The 26,745-nt window shown below is 38.7% G+C and overlaps 1 protein-coding gene across 1 annotated transcript in view; it reads right to left on the bottom strand.

Moving 5' to 3' along the window:
• C1H2orf80 (chromosome 1 C2orf80 homolog) overlaps window positions 1-26,745 on the bottom strand; it is a 77,267-nt gene that overhangs the window by 36,136 nt on the left and 14,386 nt on the right. Inside the window, exon 6 of the mRNA XM_053690436.1 lies at window positions 22,889-22,966. Within this exon, the coding sequence (XP_053546411.1) occupies window positions 22,889-22,966 (78 nt within the window). The remainder of the gene's footprint in view (window positions 1-22,888; window positions 22,967-26,745) is intronic.

The following is a 26,745-nucleotide window of genomic DNA, read 5'->3' as shown; positions in this document are numbered from 1 at the left end:
CATAAATAAAACATAAAAAAAGTAATCTGATTATGTAATTGTTTTCTCAGCAGAGAAAATTGGCTATATGGTAGAAAAGTTTAAATTAACATAATGAACTCTTTAGTAACATAGCAAATGCTAATCACCTTTTCTACAAAAAAATAATAATTTAATCGCATGCACGCACCTACCGGGAGTGCAGAATTATTAGGCAAGTTGTATTTATTGAGGATTAATTTTATTATTAGAACAACAACCATGTTCTCAATGAACCCAAAAAACTCATTAATATCAAAGCTGAATAGTTTTGGAAGTAGTTTTTAGTTTGTTTTTAGTTATAGCTATTTTAGGGGGATATCTGTGTGTGCAGGTGACTAATTACCGTGCATAATTATTAGGCAACTTAACAAAAAACAAATATATACCCATTTCAATTATTTATTTTTACCAGTGAAACCAATATAACACCTCAACATTCACAAATATACATTTCTGACATTCAAAAACAAAACAAAAACAAATCAGTGACCAATATAGCCACCTTTCTTTGCAAGGACACTCAAAAGCCTGCCATCCATGGATTCTGTCAGTGTTTTGATCTGTTCACCATCAACATTGCGTGCAGCAGCAACCACAGCCTCCCAGACACTGTTCAGAGAGGTGTACTGTTTTCCCTCCTTGTAAATCTCACATTTGATGATAGACCACAGGTTCTCATGGGGTTCAAATCAGGTGAACAAGGGAGGCCATGTCATTAGATTTTCTTCTTTTATACCCTTTCTGCCAGCCCACGCTGTGGAGTACTGGGACGCATGTGATGGAGCATTGTCCTGCATGAAAATCAAGTTTTTCTTGAAGGATGCAGACTTCTTCCTGTACCACTGCTTGAAGAAGGTGTCTTCCAGAAACTGGCAGTAGGACTGGGAGTTGAGCTTGACTCCATCCTCAACCCGAAAAGGCCCCACAAGCTCATCTTTGATGATAGCCAGCCCAAACCAGTACTCCACCTCCACCTTGCTGGCGTCTGAGTCGGACTGGAGCTCTCTGCCCTTTACCAATCCAGCACGGGCCCATCCATCTGGCCCATCAAGACTCACTCTCATTTCAGCAGTCCATAAAACCTTAGAAAAATCAGTCTTGAGATATTTCTTGGCCCAGTCTTGACGTTTCAGCTTGGGTGTCTTGTTCAGTGGTGGTCGTCTTTCGGCCTTTCTTACCTTGGCCATGTCTCTGAGTATTGCACACCTTGTGCTTTTGGGCACTCCAGTGATGTTGCAGCTCTGAAATATGGCCAAACTGGTGGCAAGTGGCATCTTGGCAGCTGCACGCTTGACTTTTCTCAGTTCATGGGCAGTTATTTTGCGCCTTGGTTTTTCCACACGCGTCTTGCGACCCTGTTGACTATTTTGAATGAAACGCTTGATTGTTCGTTGATCACGCTTCAGAAGCTTTGCAATTTTAAGAGTGCTGCATCCCTCTGCAAGATATCTCATTATTTTTTACTTTTCTGAGCCTGTCAAGTCCTTCTTTTGACCCATTTTTGCCAAAGGAAAGGAAGTTGCCTAATAATTATGCACACCTGATATAGGGTGTTGATGTCATTAGACCACACCCCTTCTCATTACAGAGATGCACATCACCTAATTATGCTTAATTGGTAGTAGGCTTTCGAGCCTATACAGGGCTTGGAGTAAGACAACATGCATAAAGAGGATGATGTGGTCAAAATACTCATTTGCCTAATAATTCTGCACTCCCTGTATAGCAACTGTTGTAAAATTGTAAAAACATAAACAAGATCAAGTTGCTGGAATTTAATGTATTTTTTTTCTAAAATTAATATGGAGACTCAGATATATTTGTGTGTGAGTGGGTGTGTGTGTATCTTTCTCTCTCCGTAGCAGCTAACACTCTCAATAATACTAGCGAGGGATAGGGGCAGTTTAAATAATATCCCCAACTTTCTTAGTACTCCTGGAGACAGGTACTGGTAACTCTGCCTCTCTCTTGAGTTGTGATTGTGGACAGAAGATTGGGACTGCCTGATAGTTACCGGAGGGCCGCCATCTTAATCGCCCTGTTGTATCTATAGCCTGACACTGTCATACCCAGCCTGAGATCGCCATCGCTCAGGGTGAGCTGAAGCTAGCAGCGACGGAAGTGGCTCTGAGACTTTTCACGGAGGGAGGGAGACAGTGAGTGGCTGCAATCTCGATCTAGCTGATCAGAGCCCCGGAGGCCACGTGGACAGATCCGGTCAACAGCTTAATCAGGCCGTAAGTTACACGAGCACTGAGATTCACCAATAAGTGCTGTTATAATCCTGAGATAGTGCTGAGGAGGGTTGGTGATGTGGGTCAGATGGGTGCTAACTAATGGCTGTTATACTCAGTTACACAGGCGTTATAAATATACCTCCCTTTGATCTAACAAACACCAAGATTACCTTTTCTGCTATAGAGCCGGCCTGGACTTGAAATTATCACAGATCCAGTTTGTCTGCTCAGGGACCACACTTTTCACTCAATATGCCATTTGAACTTTCAGCTAACAGTTATAATGACACCAAAGAAGGGCCAAAAAGCAGATAAAACTCCAAGAACCAAACACAGACACCTTCTGTATCGTCCTTTTTTCATGCCTCTGACACCTTAACAGAGACAGTTACCATGCATAAAAGAATACCAGGTGTACATGAGCACTCCAGGGATAGCTTCTGTCCAACAAGACTCCCTGCAGGCAATACAGGTTGCAACTCTCGACCTTACCATCTAAATCAGATTTGGAATCACTTAAAAACTTTCATAAAGGAAGAGAAAAAGAGATCTTAAAAAGGACTTAAATGAGATGGGCTCTAGGATAGAGTATCTGGAGGAGGGGCAGGAGACCTCAACAATCTTGTAAGCACAAATACACAGCAAATTAATATACAAGACTCAATGGTCCAGTCTTTGCAGGACAAAGTGGAGGATCTGGATAATCGTGGTCGCAGAAACAATCTGCGTATACGCGGAATACCCGAATCCATCTTGCAAGATCAACTCAAAGCCCTATCTCAGAGGCCTATTCTCCACCTCCTGCCAAATTCAACACCAATACTTAGCTAAGATATCGATAGAGCCCATTGAGCACTGCGCCCTATGCCTAGGCCTCCCCAGCCACCCTGAGATGTGTTTGTCAGATTTGTACCCTACACTGCAAAAGAAGAAATCTAGCAGGGCAGCAAGGAACCACCAGTCAATTTCTTTTCAGGGCCATACTATACAGGTTTATCAGGGACTTAAGCCCTCTTACGGGTCCAAAGACATAAAGAATCAAGTTATAACTGCGAAGCTATAAGAACACCATATAAAGTAATAGATGGGGTTTACTTTTTAGTCTGATTATCTCCCACAATGGATCACAACTGATCTACAAAGGACTTTAATGACCTTGATCAGATAGACCAGGGTCTCTTAACATCAATTTCACTTCACCACCTTAGGCTGTCATCGTTCCTCCTCCCCTGCCATTGGATTCTGGCCCGTCCTGCCCCAAGGGGAACAAAGGTCACACTGGATCCGGGTGCAATCAAGAGAAGGAAGACTGGCTCCTCACAACTGGAAGAGGGTGGATCTTCCCGCTGAGAGAAACGTTCTTTTGTCTCCAAATCCCGTCCATTTCACTACCTAGTTGATTACTAGGTCTATGTTGACTCTAAGTGTAACAATAGAGACGTTTTGGAGACCCAATTATTATCAGTTTTCTGTCTCCTTGAAGCTCCTGTGCTGCATGTTTGGGAAGGGAGATGGGGAAAGAGATAGCGGGAGCAGGGTATGGAAATATTTTATCTTAATTATTTTAATTCTAATAGTATGTTTATGTTTGGTTTATAAGGTAATGCTCCATAAATATGTTATGTTAAATAGGTATACCCTATCTGTTTACAACAAATTACTACCCTTAGGATTCTCCTCCTTGGAGTTAGTAATGAATCTAGTCCCTGGAACCAAGATTAATTGGAGGGAATCTTATTTTAAATACAATCTCAGCTGCAAATGAAGGGAATTGAGAATAACTAGCTGGAACTCTAATTTAAATATATTTAAGCAATAAAGGATACTGCTTCTGTAATGATATCAAACATAAACAACTACTAATAATTTTTTATCCACATTGAGTACCACCATCTCGAAAAAAAAATAAAATAATAATAATTATACAGTTGCCTCTCCTTACATTATATTTAGTAGTATATTTCTAACACGATAGTATGTAATGCTGCAATTCTTGCCCCCAATTGAATGGTGTATTCTGGAGAGAGTATTACACCGGTTTCAAAGTTATCGTTAATTTTACTTTTGGTTGGTTTGTCTCAGATAGGGATACTAATGAGTGGATATGAGTGGGATATGTGCATTAAATAGTAGCTTCAACTAGCTCTCAAATAGAATTTCCCCTTTAATAAGTGGATAACGCCCCGATACACATTAAAATTATATCTCATAATGTGAAGGGTCTCAATGCTCCCCAGAAAAGAACAATGGCCTTGAGAGATTATAAAAAATGTAAAGATGATATCCTGGTTCTTCCAGGAGACCCACTTTAAAAGAGGCTTTGAGCCTAAGCCATCCTTGGAAGATTTGGGCTGGTTTTCCTGTCCTCTCACTCTACTAAACATAACGGAGTAGGTGTGCTAATTAAAAAACAACTCCCTTTTCGTGACACCTCAGTACATAGAGATAAGGAAGGAAGGTACATTATTATAGTTGGGACTCTTTTTCACAAGCCTTATAACCTTGATTAACGTTTATGCACCAAATAGCGTCCCTTCCCCCTTTTTTTCATCAACTATGCAACAAGATCTTGGAGGTCTCCAGGGGTAGTTTGATTATAGGGGGGAGACTTTAACCTCTACCTCGATCCGACCTTAGACTGCTCCTCAGGCACGTCTTCAGTGCCCAATAAAACACTTAAACAGATTAAATCAGCCCTATCTCAACTAGAGCAGTTCAAGACTCTTGGAGTTGCAGCATCCAACCACAAAAGGACTTCACGTTCTATTCTAATCCTCATCAGGTTATACACTAGAATTGGACTATCTATTCACTGACGTCACCAGTTTTATCACTTATCACACACACTGAAAATATCCCCATAACCTGGTCAGACCACGCTAAAATTAGGCTGTCAACCTCCGCTGCCCACCTTCCACCACCCCCCCAACATCAATTGGAAATTTGATGATTCAATGCTTAGGGACCCACAAATATACCTTCTACTACAAAAAGCCTTATTAGACTACTTTCAGATAAATGACACCACAGATACTGACATTCAGCATATCTGGAATGAAACACAAGTGTGTTCTTAGAGGGAGCTTATTGCTCTAAAGGCAGCCAAACTAAAACAAAAAAATATATACCTGAATTCACTGCTAGAAGATCTAGCCAAACTACAGGAAATTCATAAAAAAACATCCCCAAAAGCCCCTCTCTAATCGAGAGTATAACACACAAACGTAATTAGCTCCGTCTCTTAATGGAACAGAGGCTAAAAATAAAGCTTTATTTCTTAAAAAGACATTTTATGAGGTAGCTAACAAGCAAGGGAAAATGCTAGCATGTCAGCTTGAAAGAAAAAAGAATAAGCAATTCATTGTAGGTGTCCGTGGGTCCTCGGGTGAGCTCCAGTCTTCCACCAATGACATTGCACTCGCCTTCAAGGAATATTATTGATAAATTATATAACATACACAAAACAACTAGAGCTCCCAATCCTGCTGGACATAGCAAATTACCTGTCCCAGATACCTCTGCCCAAACTAACAACTGACCAAAGTAAAGAACTAGATGCCCCTTATACAGAAGAAGAACTAATGGAAACAATTTCGTTTACTCCCCTCAGGGAAGGCCCCGGTGTCCACATGGGTTCGGAAACTCCTATTACTCTCATTTTTAAAGAAATAATAACCCCCTAATTGTTAAGGTACTTTCAGAGGCATAGAGTGATAACAGATCTTTTCCCCCGTTAGCGCTCCAAGCACATATCTCTGTAATACTAAAGCCCACAAGCCATCAGATCAGGTTTCTAACTACTGCCCGATTTCCCTCATTAATACAGATATAAAAAATCTTTGCAAAAATTATGACAATCCGCATAAATAAACTCCTCCCTAGCTTAATCCATTAAAGACCAAGTTGGTTTCATCCTTGGTCGAGAGGCAAGGGACAGCACAGTCCGAAATGCCCATTTAATTTGGCACATCAATAATAGTAATACCCCGACAGTTTTTTATCACTTTACATAGAATTTTCGCACTTTATGCATCCCCAGAGCTCGTATTATTGTTAATGGTACCTTATCCCCGCTGATAGAAATTAGTACAGCACTCGGCAAGGGTGCGCCACACCTTTCGCCCCTACTTTTGTTTGCCTTGTCGAGACCCTAGCATCTAAGATTAGGATAATCCAGGAATAACAGGGATCCCCTCTGGACAGGAAGCATACAAGCTTTCTCTGTTCGCGGATGACATCCTTTTCACATTGGCGAATCCGGAGAAATCTGTGCCCCCACTCTTGACTGAAATTTCAACTTTAATAGTCTCTCGAACTTCATGGTCAACCAGACAAATCAGAAATTTTAGGCTTCAACCTCCCACGGTTAGTTGCTCAAAAATGAATGCCCATTTAGATGGTGTCAAGGTGCAATGAAATATCTAGGCATTCACCTACCCAATTCTTTTACAAAATATACCAGTCTAACTATCTCCAATTAAAGCTGTAATTACTAATGACCTATCCTCTTGGGGGAACCAAGAAACTTTCTTGGCTTGGCGTATAAATACTATAAAAATGAATATTTCCAAGAATATATTATGGAAGCACTACCGATTCCCCTGACCCCCTAGATACATCCCATAGATTCAGCGCATATTTAGCTCCTTTGTTTGGAGAAAGGGAAGCCACCCAGAATAAACAAAGTTACTATGGCTCTACCTAGAAATCTTGGGGGGCCTAGGGCTTGCCCGACCTGGAAGCTTATAGAACCTCAATATTTCTACAGAGGATTCTAGACTGGAGGGGGGGATCAAAAGAGGTGGGGTTCGGTTGGAAGAGAACATAGGCTCAATGGTTCTGCTGGCCAGGCCTGTGCTGGGAGACCTGATCTACCTGACAAGACCAAAACGATTACTAAACCTATCACGAGAGAGACTGTTTTACAGTGGTGAGGGCAGTTAACCGTTATCCCTGTCTGACTTCTAGACTGGGCCCCTTGACTTATCTAATTCATAACCCGACTTCTCGTTAACATCTTTTAGAACTATGCCAGTCAGTAACCACACCTTACTACGACATTCTTATCCATCATATAACCACAAACAATTCCATATGTACGCAAGACCAACTACTTGAGAAAGGGTTTTGAATGGGCTGGGAACTGGTTCTCTTACAGAAGACTGTATAACTATATCTCAACTAATAAGCATAAATGTAACCTCACCTGCCCCCTTACAAATATAGAAAAGCTATACTTATTAGAATCCCCGTGAGACACTCCCTCTCTAAAATATATAAAATCTTAACACATCCTCTCCCAGGCAATCTTCCTTATGCCTTGGAAATGTGGGAAAGAGAACTAGGAACAATAATCCTTCCACAAACGGCAATGTATATGTTTTCCAAAACCAAGAAATCATCCGCCTCAGCCTCTATTCAGGAAATCAATTATAAGATATTACATTGTTGGGTACTTAACCCCTAGAAAACTACATCGCCTATTCTCTAAAACTAATAATAAATGTTGGCGATGTGGACATGTTGGAAGTGGAATGGGACATATGGTGGTGGTGGGTTCACTAATTAATCATTTTTGGGTATGAGGTTAATGAGAGGTTAAACATATTCTACAGATAGCAATCCTCCAGATCCCCAAATCTGGGCTATGTAAATAAACCTGTAACTCTGCCCTTTAGATATTGCTACCCTTATTCCGAATTTTTAACAATAGTGTTAAAGTCCTAATCACAAAAACATGGAAATCTAAAGGCATCCCAACCATGGATATGTGGAGAGATAAGGTGGCGGAGCTACTTGAGCTGGAGGAGGTATGCTGCATATAAAAATGGTAACTTAGATAGCTTTCAAATAGTACATGCACTGTGGGATGACTATGTTAAAAACCGTAACAAATCCAATAAACAACTTTAAGTATCAATCAGAGACCAATTCGAGAAAGAAAATGTAGAACTACTATCAAATTAAAATAACACTGATGGAGAATTACTGCACATTAGTTTTAATGACCATACATCATATTAAGATTAACACTAATAGACATGACACTTGTTGTATTGTCACAGCGTTTTTGTAATAATAACCCTTTTAAATTTTTTCTTTAATTGTATACATAAGATCTGTATCATTGTAAATCTGATCTTCATTCTTGTGAAAATCTATGTAGATACACATGTTACTGTATATTGTAAAAATATGATCGGATTCTTCTCAATAAAAAGATTTCAACTAAAATACATGGGTATTTTAGGAATAATTACTTTGACAACAGGCCGGTTTAATATATTTTGCTATAAAAAATAATAATATAAAAAAAAATAACACATGAAATAATTATAAAAGGTATGCAGTATATTTGATATCTTGTGGCACGATTGTCTGTGATAGTTATGCAATATGTAAAATATTTTAACAAGAATATTTTTATTGCTATCCCACATGTTGCATTTTTAATAAATATTTCTACAGTTGCAGAAATAATTACATTTGCAGGCCTCCATTACTGTTATTAATAATAACTTATATTGTAAGAAAACTGCATTTTTATACTGTAAACATAATTTTCCTGCTACTAATGACCATTCCTGAAAGAAAAAAAAAATCTGCTGACCCCATATATGACATTTGACATGGTCTCTTTGTTTTAGTAACGCTACAAAGCGGATTTTGCCCAAGCGTTAACAGCAGAAAGAAAATTCTCCAATAAAGCGTGACACCCAGTCACTGAATTGTTTAGGTCTCTTTTGCTGAGTAAACTACATTTTGACTTAAACAACAAGTCTGCTCTGCCTCCTCCCCTGGCCCAACTCAAGAGTATATAAAAGATGCCAGATACCCAGCATATCACTGCTCGCAAAGCATTATCTGGAAGCTGAACAGCCATAATGGGAAAGGTAACAATATATCTTGCAGAGATAGGACAATTTGCTGTGTTTTCATTACTAGGAGAGGTTAACATATGAATAATTCAACCTTCTGCACTATATGTCCTTAAATGTCTTGTTTCACAAATGTTATTGTATATGCTTCTTATAATAACAGAAGGCTTGAAATTGTGTCTCAACGAAAAGAAATCTCTCAACTTAAAGGGACATGTAGATGAAAAGAGAAAATGCTGTAATGTGTATGAGCATTTCATTATTGCCCAATTGCTTGAATATAACTATAGAAAAACTTATTTATATTTATCTACAAAAATCTCTATAAACTTTAGAGGGATATGAAACCCATTTTTTTTCTTTCATGATTCAGATAGAGCATACAATTTTAAGCAACTTTCTAATTTACTCCTATTATCATTTTTTCTTCGTTCTCTTGGTATCTTTATTTGAAAAAGCAGGAATGTAAGCTTAGGAGCCAGCCCATTTTTGGTTCAGAACCTTGGGTAGCACTTGCTGATTGGTGGCTACATTTAGCCTACCCAGTTGCTGAACCAAAAATGGGCCAGCTCCTAAGCTTACATTCCTGTTTTTCAAATACAGATACCAAGAGAATGAGGAACATTTATAATAGGAGTAAATTAGAAAGTTGCTTAAAATCACATGCTCTATCTGAATCATGAAGAAAAAAATGCGGGGTTTATATCCCTTTATTGTTCTTTCTCTGTAGAAAAAAAGGATTGTGATTGACCCTGTATGTTTAACCCCTGTAAAGTCAGTTCCAGAGTACTAGTGCACTACTGGGGAGGTAGCTAAACACATCTTGTGAGCCAGTCACAAAAGGCATGACTGCATAGCCATAACTCACTGCCTAGCTCCAAATACCAAAATACAATTTGAGAATAAAAGTAAATTGAAAAGTATTTTATATATATCTATATATATATAGATATTATATTATATATAGAGAGAGAGAGAGAGTAGAGATGAGGAGAGAGAGAGAGAGCACAGCTGCATACAATTCCAATATGAAGCTTCTAAACAGAAGGTTACATGTGTAGAAATTTCCTGTTACAAAAAAAAGTAATAAATCTAGACTCTCAGAAGTAGGTTGTGGATTCAAAAAAATGCCTTTGTCTGCACGAGTGAATTAAGTTGTGACTTTTACTATTAATAGTACCAATAAACAACATTTACATTCAAGTTAAAGGGACAAAAAACCCTAAATTGAATTCCCCATTAATTAAGTATTAATGCAAAAGAAACATCATTGTAATATATATAGATTATTTATTTACTTCCTTTTGCTGTAAATAACTTGCATTTGCTTTAACAATTCTGCTTTACCATGCACCCTTGATAGGTCAAAAAGCAATTCCGGTTACCTAAGTATTATTCATAAATGGCTGAATCAACTACTTTTCTTATTTTCCCTTTATTGTGGCGGTTTTCATGCTGACCCCTTGCAAGGGCTGCCAAAGTGGAATTATCTTAAAAAATGGGCATTTCCTGCAAGTGGTGAGATGTCTCCTATAGAAAGTAATGGAGCTCGCTGGAAAGGAAAACTTCACTGGGTAGAGTAATGTTAGCAGTGATCAGGGGGCGCACATTAAAAATTAAATCCTGCATTAAAAACAGATCACATTGCGCTGCTTTCTGCATATAGCATCTTACAATCACCTCTATTTCTGTATACTTGCTTTTTTTATAAGGGGTATTAAGTATTTTGCATAGTTTGTCACAACCTCACCAACTTTTATTATGTAGAAAATACAGTGAGATCTGTAGGGGCGGAAATGTTAGATAATAACGCTTGGATTTGAGAGACATTTTCCTACACGTCCAGTGGAACGCCCATATTCAGGCCATTTTACAATAGAATAAACAATTACGCTTTGTACTTTGTACCTATAGTTACGGATTTATGTGGGGTTTTTTGCACAACAGTGTACTTAATTATGATGTACAATGTGCATATTTAATATAATTTTATTCCAGTATAATTTACATAAAAATTTTAAAGAAATTTCTTAAAGAAATTCTCCAGCCCAGAGAGCTTTAGATTATCAGGGCCCTTAGTTAAATGGGTCTGGGCACTGTTCTTATCAATAACTGTGTGTGTAGTATATGGAGATGGGTAATAACCAGCTTCTCTGGGGAGTGACAGAGAAACAATGTTTTTACAGTGAAAGCAAAGGAAAACCAAGACCCAATAATAATAATATTCTCATTCTTTCATATATGGGGGGAATTTAGTTTTGAACTGAATGTGTGTTTTGAAGGATGAGCCTCAGTAGCATCTTAATTTGAGCAAATGTCTCCTTATTATTGACAACATGTTGCATAACCAAGTATTTGAATGCACTGTTGACTTCATTGCATGGGTCATTTGTTTGTTACTTTTTTTCTGAATACAGATCATCTTCTATGAAGACAAGGAACTCTCCAGGGCCGCTCCTAGAGTGCAGCTCTGACTGTTCTGACCTCCACTCTTACTTCAACCCGCTGTAACTCTATCCGAGTGGAGAATGGAAACTGGATGCTGTATGAGCATCCCAACTATACAGGGCACCAGTACTTTCTGAGAAGGGGAGAGTATCCTGACTTCCCAGCAGTGGCAGGGTTTCAATGACTCCATCAGATCTTGCCGTGTCATCCCTCAGGTACGACTGGATCAGATTTTAAAATTTAGTTAGTTAGATCATGTGTATCACTTACCCTAGATAACTTTCAGCTAGATTACGAGTTATGCACTCTATAGGGAAATTAACGAACGCAAGAAAAGTTATTTAACCACTTATAGCGCAGGCCATTACAAGTTTTTCAAAACCCGGCTTGTGCGTGCAATATGGTGCTACATAGGTTTTGCTCTTTAACAAAGGATACTACAAGAAAGAATACATTTGGTAATAGAAATAAATTGAAGGTTTCTCTTTTTCCTTGTACACGCTATCTGATCATGATAGACACATCCCTTTAATACATTTAAATTCAAACACAAGATACACATTGTTTTAAACTGGGATGCAATTATGTGTAGATATTACTATTATATCAAAGAATAGCACTTTGTTTTGGAGAAAATAAAAATATATATTTCTCTACCATCATATGCTTTACATTACCTCTAAGCACTAAAAGCCTGTTTACTGTATGAGCGGTTGTAATGTAAATCCTACTTACAAATTCCAGACAGCTTTAATGTACCTTATTTTATATTCTAGCAACGTGGATCTTTACAGAATTAGGGATTTATGAGAGAGAGGATTTCAGAGGAGAGAGCATGGAGTTTGTAGATGACTTGCTCATGCTGTCCATGACGTTTTAAATACCATGACATCTACTCTTGTAATGTGTTTGATGGCCACTGGATTTTTTATGAGGCTGCCAAACTACAAGGGGGCGCCAGTGACCTACCTTGAGGCCTGGAGAGTACAGAAGATACAGTGACTGGGGTGCTGTAAATGCCAGAGTTGGCTCCTTCAGAAGGGGTCAGAGAAAACTATTAATTATGAACTTTACTGATTATTTAACATTAAAGTGTCAATGAAAAAATCACTTGTTGTTTTCTGAATTTTTATTTTGTCCAAATATGGATTAGCTGTTTGTTGGAATAGTAACTATATATGTTGTTATGTGAATGCAAGAAGGATACATATTGTCATGTTAAAGTGATGGTAAACTTGATAGTTTTTAAAATCAGGTTCAGGAATCTAAGGTGGACTTTAATTGATCACTTCTATAGAGATGCACTGAAACTTACTTTTTAATCTAGCTGAACCATTGTAGATACCCTTCACTCCGGCCGGCCAACTTCAAAGCTCATATGTTTTTGTGAGCTAAAGATAAAACTGTTCTCCAATCGGTGCTGTAGCTACAAAAAAACTGCTGTACAGCTAGAGCGCTGATTGGAGAACAGTTCAAATCTTTAGCTCACAAAAAATATGTAAAGTTTACCATCACTTTAAGTGAGGAAATAGTCCACCTATTAAGCCACCAGTAGGGTATCGCATTATGTTATGGAAATAGGGTTATCTTGAGTGACTCTCTGTATTTTCTCACAGTAGATTTGCACCTTGATTTCATACCCTTACCTACATTATAGAATAGGTTAGAATGTCATAATATTTCTGCAACAAAACATAATTATATATTGTAAGGCAAGGACAGTAACTGCTTCAATACCACTGTAAAATCACCAGTAATATTCCTCCAACATCTAATATTTAGATTATATTATGAAATAGTATACTAATTTACATCACATAGGACAATGGAGGCAGATGTGCAACTGAGGCAAAATTATTCACTTACTACACTCACTCCCATTGATGAATGGCAAAGAAAATATATCAATATACTATGGCATGTGTCTTAAAGTTAATGACAGTGAAAAAATGGCATGTTTCTACTTCCTTAGAGCATGTCATTTTACACTACTGATGCCCCCAACTCTAAACCTCTGCATTTAAATCCCATTTGAGAGGGTTAAACACATAGAGTTGGGGTGTTTGCTTAGGGTTAAAATGATATGTTTGAACAAATTAGAGCATGTGATTTTTTTTCTCAGTGTTATGGGCCTTCCTACCCTATTGAAGTACAATTTAGATTCACACTCTTGCTTTACACAAAACTCTTTGGCCTAGATTTGGAGTTTGGCGGTAGATGGGCTGTTAACGCTCCGCAGGCTTTTTTCTGGCCGCACCATTAAATTAACGTCTGGTATCGAGAGTTCAAAAAAATGCTGCGTTAGGCTCCAAAAAAGGAGCGTAGAGCATTTTTACCGCAAATGCAACTCTCGATACCAAGTTGCTTACGGACGCGGCCAGCCTCAAAAACGTGCTCGTGCACGATTCTCCCATAGGAAACAATGGGGGCTGTTTGAGCAGAAAAAAAACCTAACAACCTGCAAAAAAGCAGCGTTCAGCTCCTAACGCAGCCCCATTGTTTCCTATGGGGAAACACTTCCTACGTCTGCACCTAACACCCTAACATGTACCCCCGAGTCTAAACACCCCTAACCTTACACTTATCAACCCCTAATCTGTCGCCCCCGGCTATCGCTGACCCCTGCAAGATATTATTAACCCCTAATCTTCGCTTCGTAAACCGCCGCAATTTTACATTATCCCTATGTACCCCTAATCTGCTGCCCCTAGACACCGCCGACCCCTATATTATATTTATTAACCCCTAACCTCCCCCCACAACGTCGCCGACACCTGCCTACACTTATTAACCCCTAATCTGCCGAGCGGTACCTGAGCAGCTATCTATAATAAAGTTATTAACCCCTAATCCGCCTCACTAACCCTATCATAAATAGTATTACCCCTAAGCTGCCCTCCCTAGACATCGCCGACACCTATCTTCAATTATTAACCCCTAATCTGATGACCCGAGCTCATCGCTACTATAATAAATGGATTAACCCCTAAAGCTAAGTCTAACCCTAACACTTAACACCACCCCCTAACTTAAATATAATTTTAATTCTAACGAAATTAATTAACTCTTATTAAATAAATTATTCCTATTTAAGCTAAATACTTATCTGTAAAATACATCCTAATATAGCTACAATATAAATTATAATTATATTATAGCTATTTTAGGGATTTATATTTATTTTACAGGCAACTTGTTAATTATTTTAACCAGGTACAATAGCTATTAAATAGTTAAGAACTATTTAATAGTTACCTAGTTAAGATAAGTAACAAAATTACCTGTAAAATAAATCCTAACCTAAGTTATAATTAAACCTAAACACTACCCTATCAATAAATTAATTAAATAAAATACCTACAATTACCTACAATTAACCTAACACTACACTATCAATAAATAAATTAAATACAATTGCTACAAAGAAATACAATTACATAAACTAACTAAAGTACAAAAAATAAAAAAGAACTAAGTTACAAAAAATAAAAAAATATTTACAAACATAAGAAAAATATTACAACAATTTTAAACTAATTACACCTACTCTAAGCCCCCTAATAAAATAACAAAGACCCCCAAAATAAAAAATTCCCTACCCTATTCTAAATTAATAAATGTAAAAGCTCTTTTACCTTACCAGCCCTGAACAGGGCCCTTTGCGGGGCATGCCCCAAGAAAATCAGCTCTTTTGCCTGTAAAAAAAAACATACAATACCCCCCCCCCCAACATTACAACCCACCACCCACATACCCCTAATCTAACCCAAACCCCCCTTAAATAAACCTAACACTAAGCCCCTGAAGATCTTCCTACCTTGTCTTCACCATCCAGGTATCACCGGATCCGTCCTGGGCATCCGGTGCTGAAGAGGTCCAGAAGAGGGCTCCAAAGTCTTCCTCCTATCCGGCAAGAAGGAGGACATCCGACCGGCAAACACTTCTCCAAGCGGCATCTTCGAGTCTTCTTCCATCCGGGTGCGGAGCGGGGTCCACCTTGAAGCAGCCGACGCGGATCCATCCTCTTCTTCCCGGCGTCTCCCGACGAATGACGGTTCCTTAAGGGACGTCATCCAAGATGCGTCCCTCGAATTCCGATTGCTGATAGGATTCTATCAGCCAATCGGAATTAAGGTAGGAATATTCTGATTGGCTGATGGAATCAGCCAATCAGAATCAAGTTCAATCCTATTGGGCTGATCCAATTAGCCAATCAGATTGAGCTCGCATTCTATTGGCTGATCAGTAGTTAAGAGCTTTATGAACCGGGCGTTATCCCAGAAAGGCTCTTAATCCTCCTGCTTTTTTTCCGGCGGTTGAGTTTTGTCGTTAGAGCTCTACCGCTCACCTTCAGAAACGACTCTAGAATACCGGCTTTAGAGAAAGATCCCATTGAAAAGATAGGATACGCAATTGACGTAAGGGGATCTGCGGTATGGAAAAGTCGCGGCTGAAAAGTGGACGTTAGACCCTTTAATCACTGACTCCAAATACCGGCGGTAGCCTAAAACCAGCGTTAGGAGCCTCTAACGCTGGTTCTCTCACGGCTACCGCCAAACTCTAAATCTAGCCGTTTGTTTGATCTTTGGAAAGCATCAAAGGCATTTTCATTGCTTTCTAAATGCTTGAATCGGTGCATTGCTGCTGTCTCAGTCAAAAGAGCTAATATTTGAGTAAGAAGCAGGAGCCATAGAAAGCACTTTCAAGAAGAAGAGGGTAGTTTTGGCTAAGACAAGGGTATACTTTTGAATATAAAAGCTTCTTGTTTTCATAATGTATGCTAGTAGCGTGTTGCAGTCATATATCGACGCCCTGGCTCCTCAACTCATTTCTAGATCACTTGGCTGCCTGGCTACTTTATTTCCTTTCCTCAGACACCCCTGCACTCATTCTTGGCAACTTCAATATCCCTCTTGACAATCCCACTGCCTCCTCTGCAAAACAACTTCTGCAACTCACTTCCTCTTTTGATTTTGTCACAATGGACTGATTCCCCCACTCACAAAGACGATCACTCCCTTGACCTGATCTTAGCTGTCGATGCACTATTTCAAACTTCACAAACTCCCCTTTTCCTCTTTCTGACCACCATCTCCTCACTTGCAATATATCATACCTCCATACAACTCCTCCCCTCCTTCTACTCCTCACACCAAACTTCACAGAAGCATTATGTCATTAGATCAGCAACAGCTTGCTGATTCCCTCGTACCTCTCCTCTCATCCTTCTCCTCCTTTTCCTGCCCTGACCAATCTATCTGCCACTATAATTCCACCCTTACATCCGTCCTTGAAAATCTGGACCCTCTTACCATAGCTTGGAAATCACACACTCATCCTCAGCCCTGGCATACTCCTCTGACACAGTACCTACGCAGATGTTCCCATACAAAAAAAATATATTTTCTTTCTACCACACTAGTTCAGCATAACTGGTTAAAAACACAATTACAGATTTTTACTACAACCTTAAACCTCATGTTCTCATTGGTCAATATTGGTTGCTATAGGAAGGAATATAATGGACCACCCAAGCTGCCACAAAAAAAGAGTAAAATATTAATATGGATGAACCTTTAATTTATTATCCAAATTAATGCTGATGTTGCATTATTTTAACTACACACTTAAAGTTGTTCTATATATATGTGTGTGTATATATATATATATATATATATATATATATATATATATATAGATATATAAATATATATATGTAAACACAAGGGGGGTTTGGGGTAAGCACACCAAAAAAACAAAAAACAAATATTTTTTTATATACTAGCACACATATTGTGGGAGTGCTGCCAAAATGACCAAAACAATTACAAAACAACAAAGAGGGTTGGCGCACATTCAAAGAACAAACCCCAATATTAAAGAGTTTCAACAACCCCCCCTATTAACTCTTACAAAAGGGTAAAAAATATTAGAGACTATGGTAGTTAAAGCAGACACATTGTTGTGATAAAAAAAGACACAATCAAATTACTTAACTACTGCAAATAAGGGATCTTATCCCTGCTTGCACTGTGCTCAGTGCAACTCAATGATAAAGGGTAAAAAATGTAGCACAAATTATTATACAAAAAAAGAGAAATTAATGGTCTCTTTACTTGTGATGCCAACTATGTAATATATGTCTTGAAATGCCTATGTGGGCGGGGTTATGTAGGGGAGACTATTAACCCTATCAGAGACAGAATAAGTGCACACAAATCTTCAATAAGATACAAAGACATGACACTACCTATCTCATCACACTTTATCACTGCAGGGCACACAGTTAGCCAGCTAAGGTTTCAGGTCATAGACCATATCCCTAAGCAAAGAAGAGGAGGTAATAGAGAGCTGTTATTTAAAAAGAAAGAAGGTTTGGTGGATACAAAATTTGAAAACTCTATATCCAAATGGATTAAACAAGGATTATGATCTGCATTTGTTTTTATAGTTGTTTTTAATTATCTGTGTAATATAGTTTTTTCTCAAGTGATGTAAAAAATATAAAGATTAAACAGAATCAATAGGAATATTAAGGCTTTTATAAAAATGTTAGAAATAAATGTTATTATGTTGGAACCTGACCGGTTGGGGGTACAATCAAAAAAATTCTGTTTGTACAATTCACTGTAATCAATTAAGCCACACCCTATGCACAGATGGTATATAAGGGAGAAATCTGTTCTTAATCCATAGCATGAGGAAGGGCCCAAGAGGCTCGAAACGTCGCTATGTTTATATCCTGATGTTGTTCTAAATAAAGAAGAAGTTTTTTTAAAAAATTGTGCTGTTGCCATTATCTATTTTTTTGGAATTATGTATGGGAGGATGGCAGGCGTCCAAGGGCAAACGTGCACTCTAAAGGTAAAATTGCAAAAGTGATACTCCTTGAAGAGAACAGGAAAATAGTGCTGGACTGTCTGCTACATTTGTTTTATATATATATATATATATATATATATATATATATATATATATATGTGTGTGTGTGTGTGTGTGTAAATACAAGGGGGGGTTTGGGTTAAGCACACCAAAAAAACAAAAACAAAATATTTTTTTATATACTAGCATACATATTGTGGGAGTGCTGCCAAAATGACCAAAACAATTACAAACAACAAAGAGGGTTGGCGCACATCCAAACACTTAAGTCCACATGTGTATAACATTTTATATACTGCAAAATCACTTATGCTAGCTAAATATTCTTAAATTGTTAAAATAAAATGGGATCATTGTCACGCAAAATTATTAACATATATTTATGCTGCAAGACTTTATGCCTATATACTTTTAAATAAAGTTGGGATCTTAGTCACACAATATGGCCATATTTTGCTAAACCAGTCACCACTTACAAGGTGTCCCAAAATAGAATGGTACTAACACTAATAAGTTAAGCTTAGCTGGGCTGAGTCATTCGATTCTAATATTAAATACAGAATTCCAACATTGCAGTACTATGCCTCAAATCATGACTGCACAGAATGAAACTCCCTAGCTTTATATATATACCACAATCACATATCTGTAATACACCTGGGCTCCTGGGCTGGGTGGTGTGCATTAACCAAAGGGATTTGGTCAACTCCCTATTATACAGGGAGTGCAGAATTATTAGGCAAATGAGTATTTTGACCACATCATCCTCTTTATGCATGTTGTCTTACTCCAAGCTGTATAGGCTCAAAAGCCTTCTACCAATTAAGCATATAGGTGATGTGCATCTCTGTAATGAGAAGGGGTGTGGTCTAATGACATCAACACCCTATATCAGGTGTGCATAATTATTAGGCAACTTCCTTTCCTTTGGCAAAATGGGTCAAAAGAAGGACTTGACAGGCTCAGAAAAGTCAAAAAATAGTGAGATATCTTGCAGAGGGATGCATCACTCTTAAAATTGCAAAGCTTCTGAAGCGTGATCATCGAACAATCAAGCGTTTCATTCAAAATAGTCAACAGGGTCGCAAGAAGCGTGTGGAAAAACCAAGGCGCAAATAACTGCCCATGAACTGAGAAAAGTCAAGCGTGCAGCTGCCAAGATGCCACTTGCCACCAGTTTGGCCATATTTCAGAGCTGCAACATCACTGGAGTGCCCAAAAGCACAAGGTGTGCAATACTCAGAGACATGGCCAAGGTAAGAAAGGCTGAAAAATCGACCACCACTGAACAAGACACACAAGCTGAAACGTCAAGACTGGGCCAAGAAATATCTCAAGACTGATTTTTCTAAGGTTTTATGGACTGATGAAATGAGAGTGAGTCTTGATGGCCAGATGGATGGGCCCGTGGCTGGATTGGTTAAGGGCACAGAGCTCCAGTCCGACTCAGACGCCAGCAAGGTGGAGGTGGAGTACTGGTTTGGGCTGGTATCATCAAAGATGAGCTTGTGGGGCCTTTTCGGGTTGAGGATGGAGTCAAGCTCAACTCCCAGTCCTACTGCCAGTTTCTGGAAGACACCTTCTTCAAGCAGTGGTACAGGAAGAAGTCTGCATCCTTCAAGAAAAACATGATTTTCATGCAGGACAATGCTCCATCACACGCGTCCAAGTACTCCACAGCGTAGCTGGCAAGAAAGGGTATAAAAGAAGAAAATCTAATGACATGGCCTCCTTGTTCACCTGATCTGAACCCCATTGAGAACCTGTGGTCCATCATCAAATGTGAGATTTACAAGGAGGCAAAACAGTACACCTCTCTGAACAGTGTCTGGGAGGCTGTGGTTGCTGCTGCACGCAATGTTGATGGTGAACAGATCAAAACACTGACAGAATCCATGGATGGCAGGCTTTTGAGTGTCCTTGCAAAGAAAGGTGGCTATATTGGTCACTGATTTGTTTTTGTTTTGTTTTTGAATGTCAGAAATGTATATTTTTGAATGTTGAGATGTTATATTGGTTTCACTGGTAAAAATAAATAATTGAAATGGGTATATATTTGTTTTTTGTTAAGTTGCCTAATAATTATGCACAGTAATAGTCACCTGCACACACAGATATCCCCCTAAAATAGCTATAACTAAAAACAAACTAAAAACTACTTCCAAAACTATTCAGCTTTGATATTAATGAGTTTTTTGGGTTCATTGAGAACATGGTTGTTGTTCAATAATAAAATTAATCCTCAAAAATACAACTTGCCTAATAATTCTGCACTCCCTGTAGAAGTAAACACAAGGGGGGGGGGGTTGGTTAAGCACACCAAAAAAAAAAAAATATATATATATATACAGTGGGGCAAAAAGTATTTAGTCAGCCACCAATTGTGCAAGTTCTCCCACTTAAGAATATGAGAGAGGCCTGTCATTTTCATCATAGGTATACCTCAACTATGAGAGACAAAATGTGGAAACAAATCCAGACAATCACATTGTCTGATTTGGAAAGAATTTTGGTGGAAAATAAGTATTTGATCAATATCAAAAGTTCAAATCTCAATACTTTGTTATATATCCTTTGTTGGCAATGACAGAGGTCAAACGTTTTCTGTAAGTTTTCAAAAGGTTGTCACTCACTGTTGCTGGTATGTTGGCCCATTCCTGCATGCAGATCTCCTCTAGAGCAGTGATGTTTTGGGGCTGTCGCTGGGCAACACGGACATTCAACTCCCTCCAAAGGTTTTCTATGGGGTTGAGATCTGGAGACTGGCTAGGCCACTCCAGGACCTTGAAATGCTTCTTACGAAGCAACTGCTTTGTTGCCCGGGCGGTGTGTTTGGGATCATTGTCATGCTGAAAGACCCAGCCACGTTTCATCTTCAATGCCCTTGCTGATGGAAGGAGGTTTGCACTCAAAATTTCACGATACATGGCCCCATTCATTCTTTCATGTACACGGTCAGTTGTCCTGTTCCCTTTGCAGAGAAACAGCCCCAAAGCATGATGTTGCCACCCCCATGCTTCACAGTAGGTATGGCGTTCTTTGGTTGCAACTCAGCATTCTATCTCCTCCAAACACGATGAGTTGTGTTTCTACCAAACAGTTCTACTTTGGTTTCATCTGGCCATATGACATTCTCCCAATCCACTTCTGGATCATCCAAATGCTCTCTAGCATACTTCAGATGGGCCCGGACATGTACTGGCTTAAGCACGTGGACACGTCTGGCACTGCAGGATCCGAGTCCCTGGCGGTGTAGTGTGTTACTGATGGTAGCCTTTGTTACATTGGTCCCAGCTCTCTGCAGGTCATTCACTAGGTCCCCCCGTGTGGTTCTGGGATGTTTGCTCACCATTATTGTGATCATTTTGACCCCACGGGGTGAGATCTTGCATGGAGTCCCAGATCGAGGGAGATTATCAGTGGTCTTGTATGTCTTCCATTTTCTAATTATTGCTCCCACAGTTGATTTATTCAAACCAAGCTGCTTGCCTATTGCACCAGCCTGGTGCAGGTCTATAATTTTGTTTCTGGTGTCCTTCGACAGCTCTTTGGTCTTCACCATAGTGGAGTTTGGAGTGTGACTGTTTGAGGTTGTGGACAGGTGTCTTTTATACTGATAACAAGTTCAAACAGGTGCCATTAATATAGGTAATAAGTGGAGGACAGAGGAGCCTCTTAAAGAAGTAGATACAGGTCTGTGAGAGCCAGAAATCTTGCTTGTTTGTAGGTGACCAAATACTTATTTTCCACCATAATATGCAAATAAATTATTTCCAAATCAGACAATGTGATTGTCTGGATTTGTTTCCAAATTGTGTCTCTCATAGTTGAGGTATACCTATGATGAAAATTACAGGCCTCTCTCATCTTCTTAAGTGGGAGAACTTGCACAATTGGTGGCTGACTAAATACTTTTTTGCCCCACCTGGAGTGCTTTACCAATTCTTGATACATATATATATATATATATATATATATATATATATATATATATATATATATTTATTATAATGCATTTTGTTCACATTAATAGTATAATGATTAGATACTGTTTTATTAGACTTTGTGGAGGTTTTTCCTGAATATACTTATGAGCACACATTCATCTGAAATCAGAAATTCAATGCCCAGGCTTTTTTGTGCTTTCAAACTCTTTAAAATAGCCCTACATTACAACTGCAGTGTCTGACCATTTACCACCAAAGTAAAATGATACAAATTTTATTTAAATGGTCACATATCATTTTTAATACATAGAGAGCAAAGTACAAAGAGGCACCAGAAAAATAGTAATTCTCCTGATAGAAATTATATATGATCTTCTAGAGTTAATGTTGCCCAAGGGTTGCTTGACAGTTCATGCAATAAGGTGACACACAATCACTAGTATGTAACATTTATAAACAATAAAAACCATGTTACCTTAGCTGAGCTCTGAAGTTGCATTGCTGCAGGTTTGATCTTGTATATTTCAAAGACATCTTCCACTGGAAAACGGTCCTGTTGTGAAGTTAGAAGATATATTGAATAGAAAAACTGTTATTATTGTTTTTATTTTTATTTTTGCAGTTTACCAGTTATAAAAATAAAACAGAAATGTAAAATAATGCAATACAATCTATTGTCACTGTATCACTCTTAATTTTGTATGGAAACATGTTTAATATACTATATATATATATATATATATATATATATATATATATATATATATATATATATATATATATATATAACTTCCATGTGTGTCTGCACTCACAATGCAATAGAGACATCAACCAGGGTGCCAAGTCAGGTATATCAATAATCCATTATAGAAGAGGACTGCACTCACTGGATTTGGTATATAAAATACATTTTTTTATTTAGGTGACGTTTCGGGGTACGCAGACCCCTTCCTCAGACCAGGCAACAGTGCAAATGAACAGTGTGCAATATAAAGCAACATAGCCCCTCCCATCAAACAATTAGTGAAATTGCGCCATGACAACAGGTGAATCACCTAATTAACAACATTCCTACCTTTACTAATGTGATAGTTAAAAACAGTATAATTGTGCAAACCAGACCAGATAGATTTTCTGGATCTAAGAATCTACAAGAAGGAAGGGAAACTATCTACAACTTTATACACAAAACCCACAGATCGGAATTCTTTACTTGAGGCAACAAGTAACCACCCGCCACATACCAGGAGGGCTATTGTGAAATCCCAAATGATCAGGGTAATGAGGAACAATACTGAGGCAACCAACAGGTTAACCCAAATGGATGAAATGTCCAACAAATTCCTGCAGAGGGGCTACTCACCTGAACTGATAGAGGAAGTAAGACAAGAATTAATGTCTGAAATCGAACGAACAAACCCTGCTGACAAGAAACCAAGAATGGTTTTTACAACCACCTATAACAAAGGGAAAAAGGTCTTGGCTGATTCTATCAACAACAGATGGGAAATTCTTGGCACTGACCAAACGCTCCCCTTTGGACACTTGGACCCACCAATCATCGGATACAGACGTGGCAGAAGCCTCAGGGATCTATTGATGCAGACGGACCCCGAGCAAAGCTACACAAAGAAGTGGCTAAAATCCACTAAAACAGGTTGCTTCAGATGCCTGGGGTGCACCACCTGCAGTGGCATGATCCCCTGCAAGGTGTTTCGACACCCACACACCACACAGAAGTACACCATAAGGCACTTCATCACATGCACAACAAGTCACGTTGTATACCTTCTAAGCTGCTGTTGTGGAAAATATTACGTTGGTAAAACATCTGACAACGCACGGATAAGAATGGCAAATCACCGTTCAGCAATTCGTACTGCTTTGGATAAGGAAACAGCAGACCAACCAGTGGCTAGACACTTCCTACAGGCCAAGCATAAGGTAACAGACATACGTTTTATCCTCATTGACTACGTCCCACCGCTACGGCGGGGGGGGGTAATCGGGATAGAATACTCCTGCAGAGGGAGACCAAGTGGATACACAGACTTGACACCCTATACCCGAGGGGACTTAATATGTCCAATGACTGGCACTGTTTCCTATAATATCTGTGTAACCAGCAATGGTCCTTCCTCGGACTGTGCATGATACCTTACCCTAAATGGCAAGGTTTCCTGATTTAGGCAAGAACATACATTGGCCATATCATCAATATCTGTTTGCATAGTGATAGGATGTTTTACTTTTACTTCCAAAATTTGCCCACTGACTATGCATATAATTTATTGATTTATCTGGATACCATGGCTCGCTGTTAATATAACCCTGATTTTATCTTTTGCATATAACCACACTTGATTGCCAATTGTAACAGGGGACCTATGATTGTCACACTGAGGTCCCACTGTAAGAGTAACATGTTACTCAGGCACAAGACTCTGGCATATCTTTTACCAGTATAGGATTTTTGGTTGTTTATTTTGTATCATGATTAGCTCTAGCACCAACATTCTGGTAGACTATGCTCTCTTTAAGTTCATTTACTAACCCTATACCTATACTGTTTCGTACACATATGGCTCTCTGGATAGATATGGTACTCATAACATACATTAGCACATTTTGGGCAGACTAGGGCTCTCAGATCCATACAACTATCTGCAAGTCAGACGGCTTCTCTTAGCCTTTTTGGGATATGATAGAAGTATACAAGCAATATAGACCCATGTTATGCTGTTGTTTTTGTGATATATACTCAGATGTTTAGACAATTCGCCCCTTTCCTACAAGTGTAGGTATGTACAATCATTTTTTGGCTTGCCCCAGCAGTTGCGGCTAACATCGGTTAGCTGTCATCTATGTTTTCTGACTGCTTGATACACACCCCCCTGATGACGTCAGACGGCTATGCAAATTAGCCATGCTCGCTGACACCGTTGACACAGACGCGGGACTGTGTTGATCCGCGCCTGTTTTTGAAACTTCTAACTGACATATCTTGTCTCCAGCTCCCTCTCTGCAACACGCTGCAATCACTTTGACAGTATCTATCACATCTCATGCCGAGTAAGTTACCTGAACTAGAGACATTGCTGGCTGGTAGAGATATATATACAGTATATATATATATATATATATATATATATATATATTTTCCCCTTTGAGATATAAATAGCGATCTTACGTTGCTGACTCTTTGTATGTATTGCAATCACACTGCTTTGAAATTATCTATATTACCCCTTAGGCTCAGTAGTTGGTGATGGTGTGATGACACCCTCTTTCTCTCTAAGATTAGTCTATGGATGCTATACGATATACCTACTGATGTTCAACAGTTGACACACACATCTACATGCTTGCCTAAATCTTGACATACGTGTTTTTCTGGCTATGAGCCCTTTTTCTCTACTTGTCCTTTTTCTCTACTTGTCCTTTTTCTCTACTTGTCCTTTGTTTACTGAGAAGTATGTTTTACTGAGAGATACTAATGCACTAATGTTTAAATGCTGATATACTGCCTAGGTCCTGCAACTATCTTTTATTGAGCGCTGTTTCCTATAGACTGCCTTTATCAATGTTAAGTTGTTTCTTTGTGGTAGCTATTTCAGTATGTCACACATCACATTGTAGGGGGACATTTTATTTCTTTGGGTGCACCTTGAGTGTTTTAGGTGCTACTCATATGTCATGTCATCTATTGTTTGAGAATAGTTTTAAGATACACTTATATGGTTTGCACAATTATACTGTTTTTAACTATCACATTAGTAAATATGGAATATTGTTAATTAGGTGATTCACCTGTTGTCATGGTTACATAGGTTTTGGCGCAATTTCACTAATTGTTTGATGGGAGGGGCTATGTTGCTTTATATTGCACACTGTTCATTTGCACTGTTGCCTGGTCTGAGGAAGGGGTCTGCGTACCCCGAAACGTCACCTAAATAAAAAAATTTATTTTATATACCAAATCCAGTGAGTGCAGTCCTCTTCTATAATGGATTATATATATATATATATATATATATATATATATATATATATATATATATATATATATACATATACACATACACAACACACAGAGAAAGTCCAGCACTCGCTTGCAAGCTCTCAGCTAAGATATTAATAGCAAAACTTGAAGAGTTAGTTACCGCATTTGGCCAAATGGGACAAGCCCAGGTACCACGCCCAGGTCCCTTCCAAAACCTGGGTCCCTAATACAGCCATACAAATGCTAGCTCTCAATCAAACAAACTGGGATCAAGTCAGCCAACATGCTCAGCCCTGGGTGCTATAGCACTCTCAGGAAGATGTTCTGTC

The sequence above is a fragment of the Bombina bombina genome, chromosome 1 (assembly GCF_027579735.1).
Source record: "Bombina bombina isolate aBomBom1 chromosome 1, aBomBom1.pri, whole genome shotgun sequence".
Taxonomy (NCBI): Eukaryota; Metazoa; Chordata; class Amphibia; order Anura; family Bombinatoridae; genus Bombina; species Bombina bombina.
The sequence above is the reverse complement of the archived record's forward strand: the minus strand, read 5'-3'. Positions and strand labels throughout refer to the sequence as shown.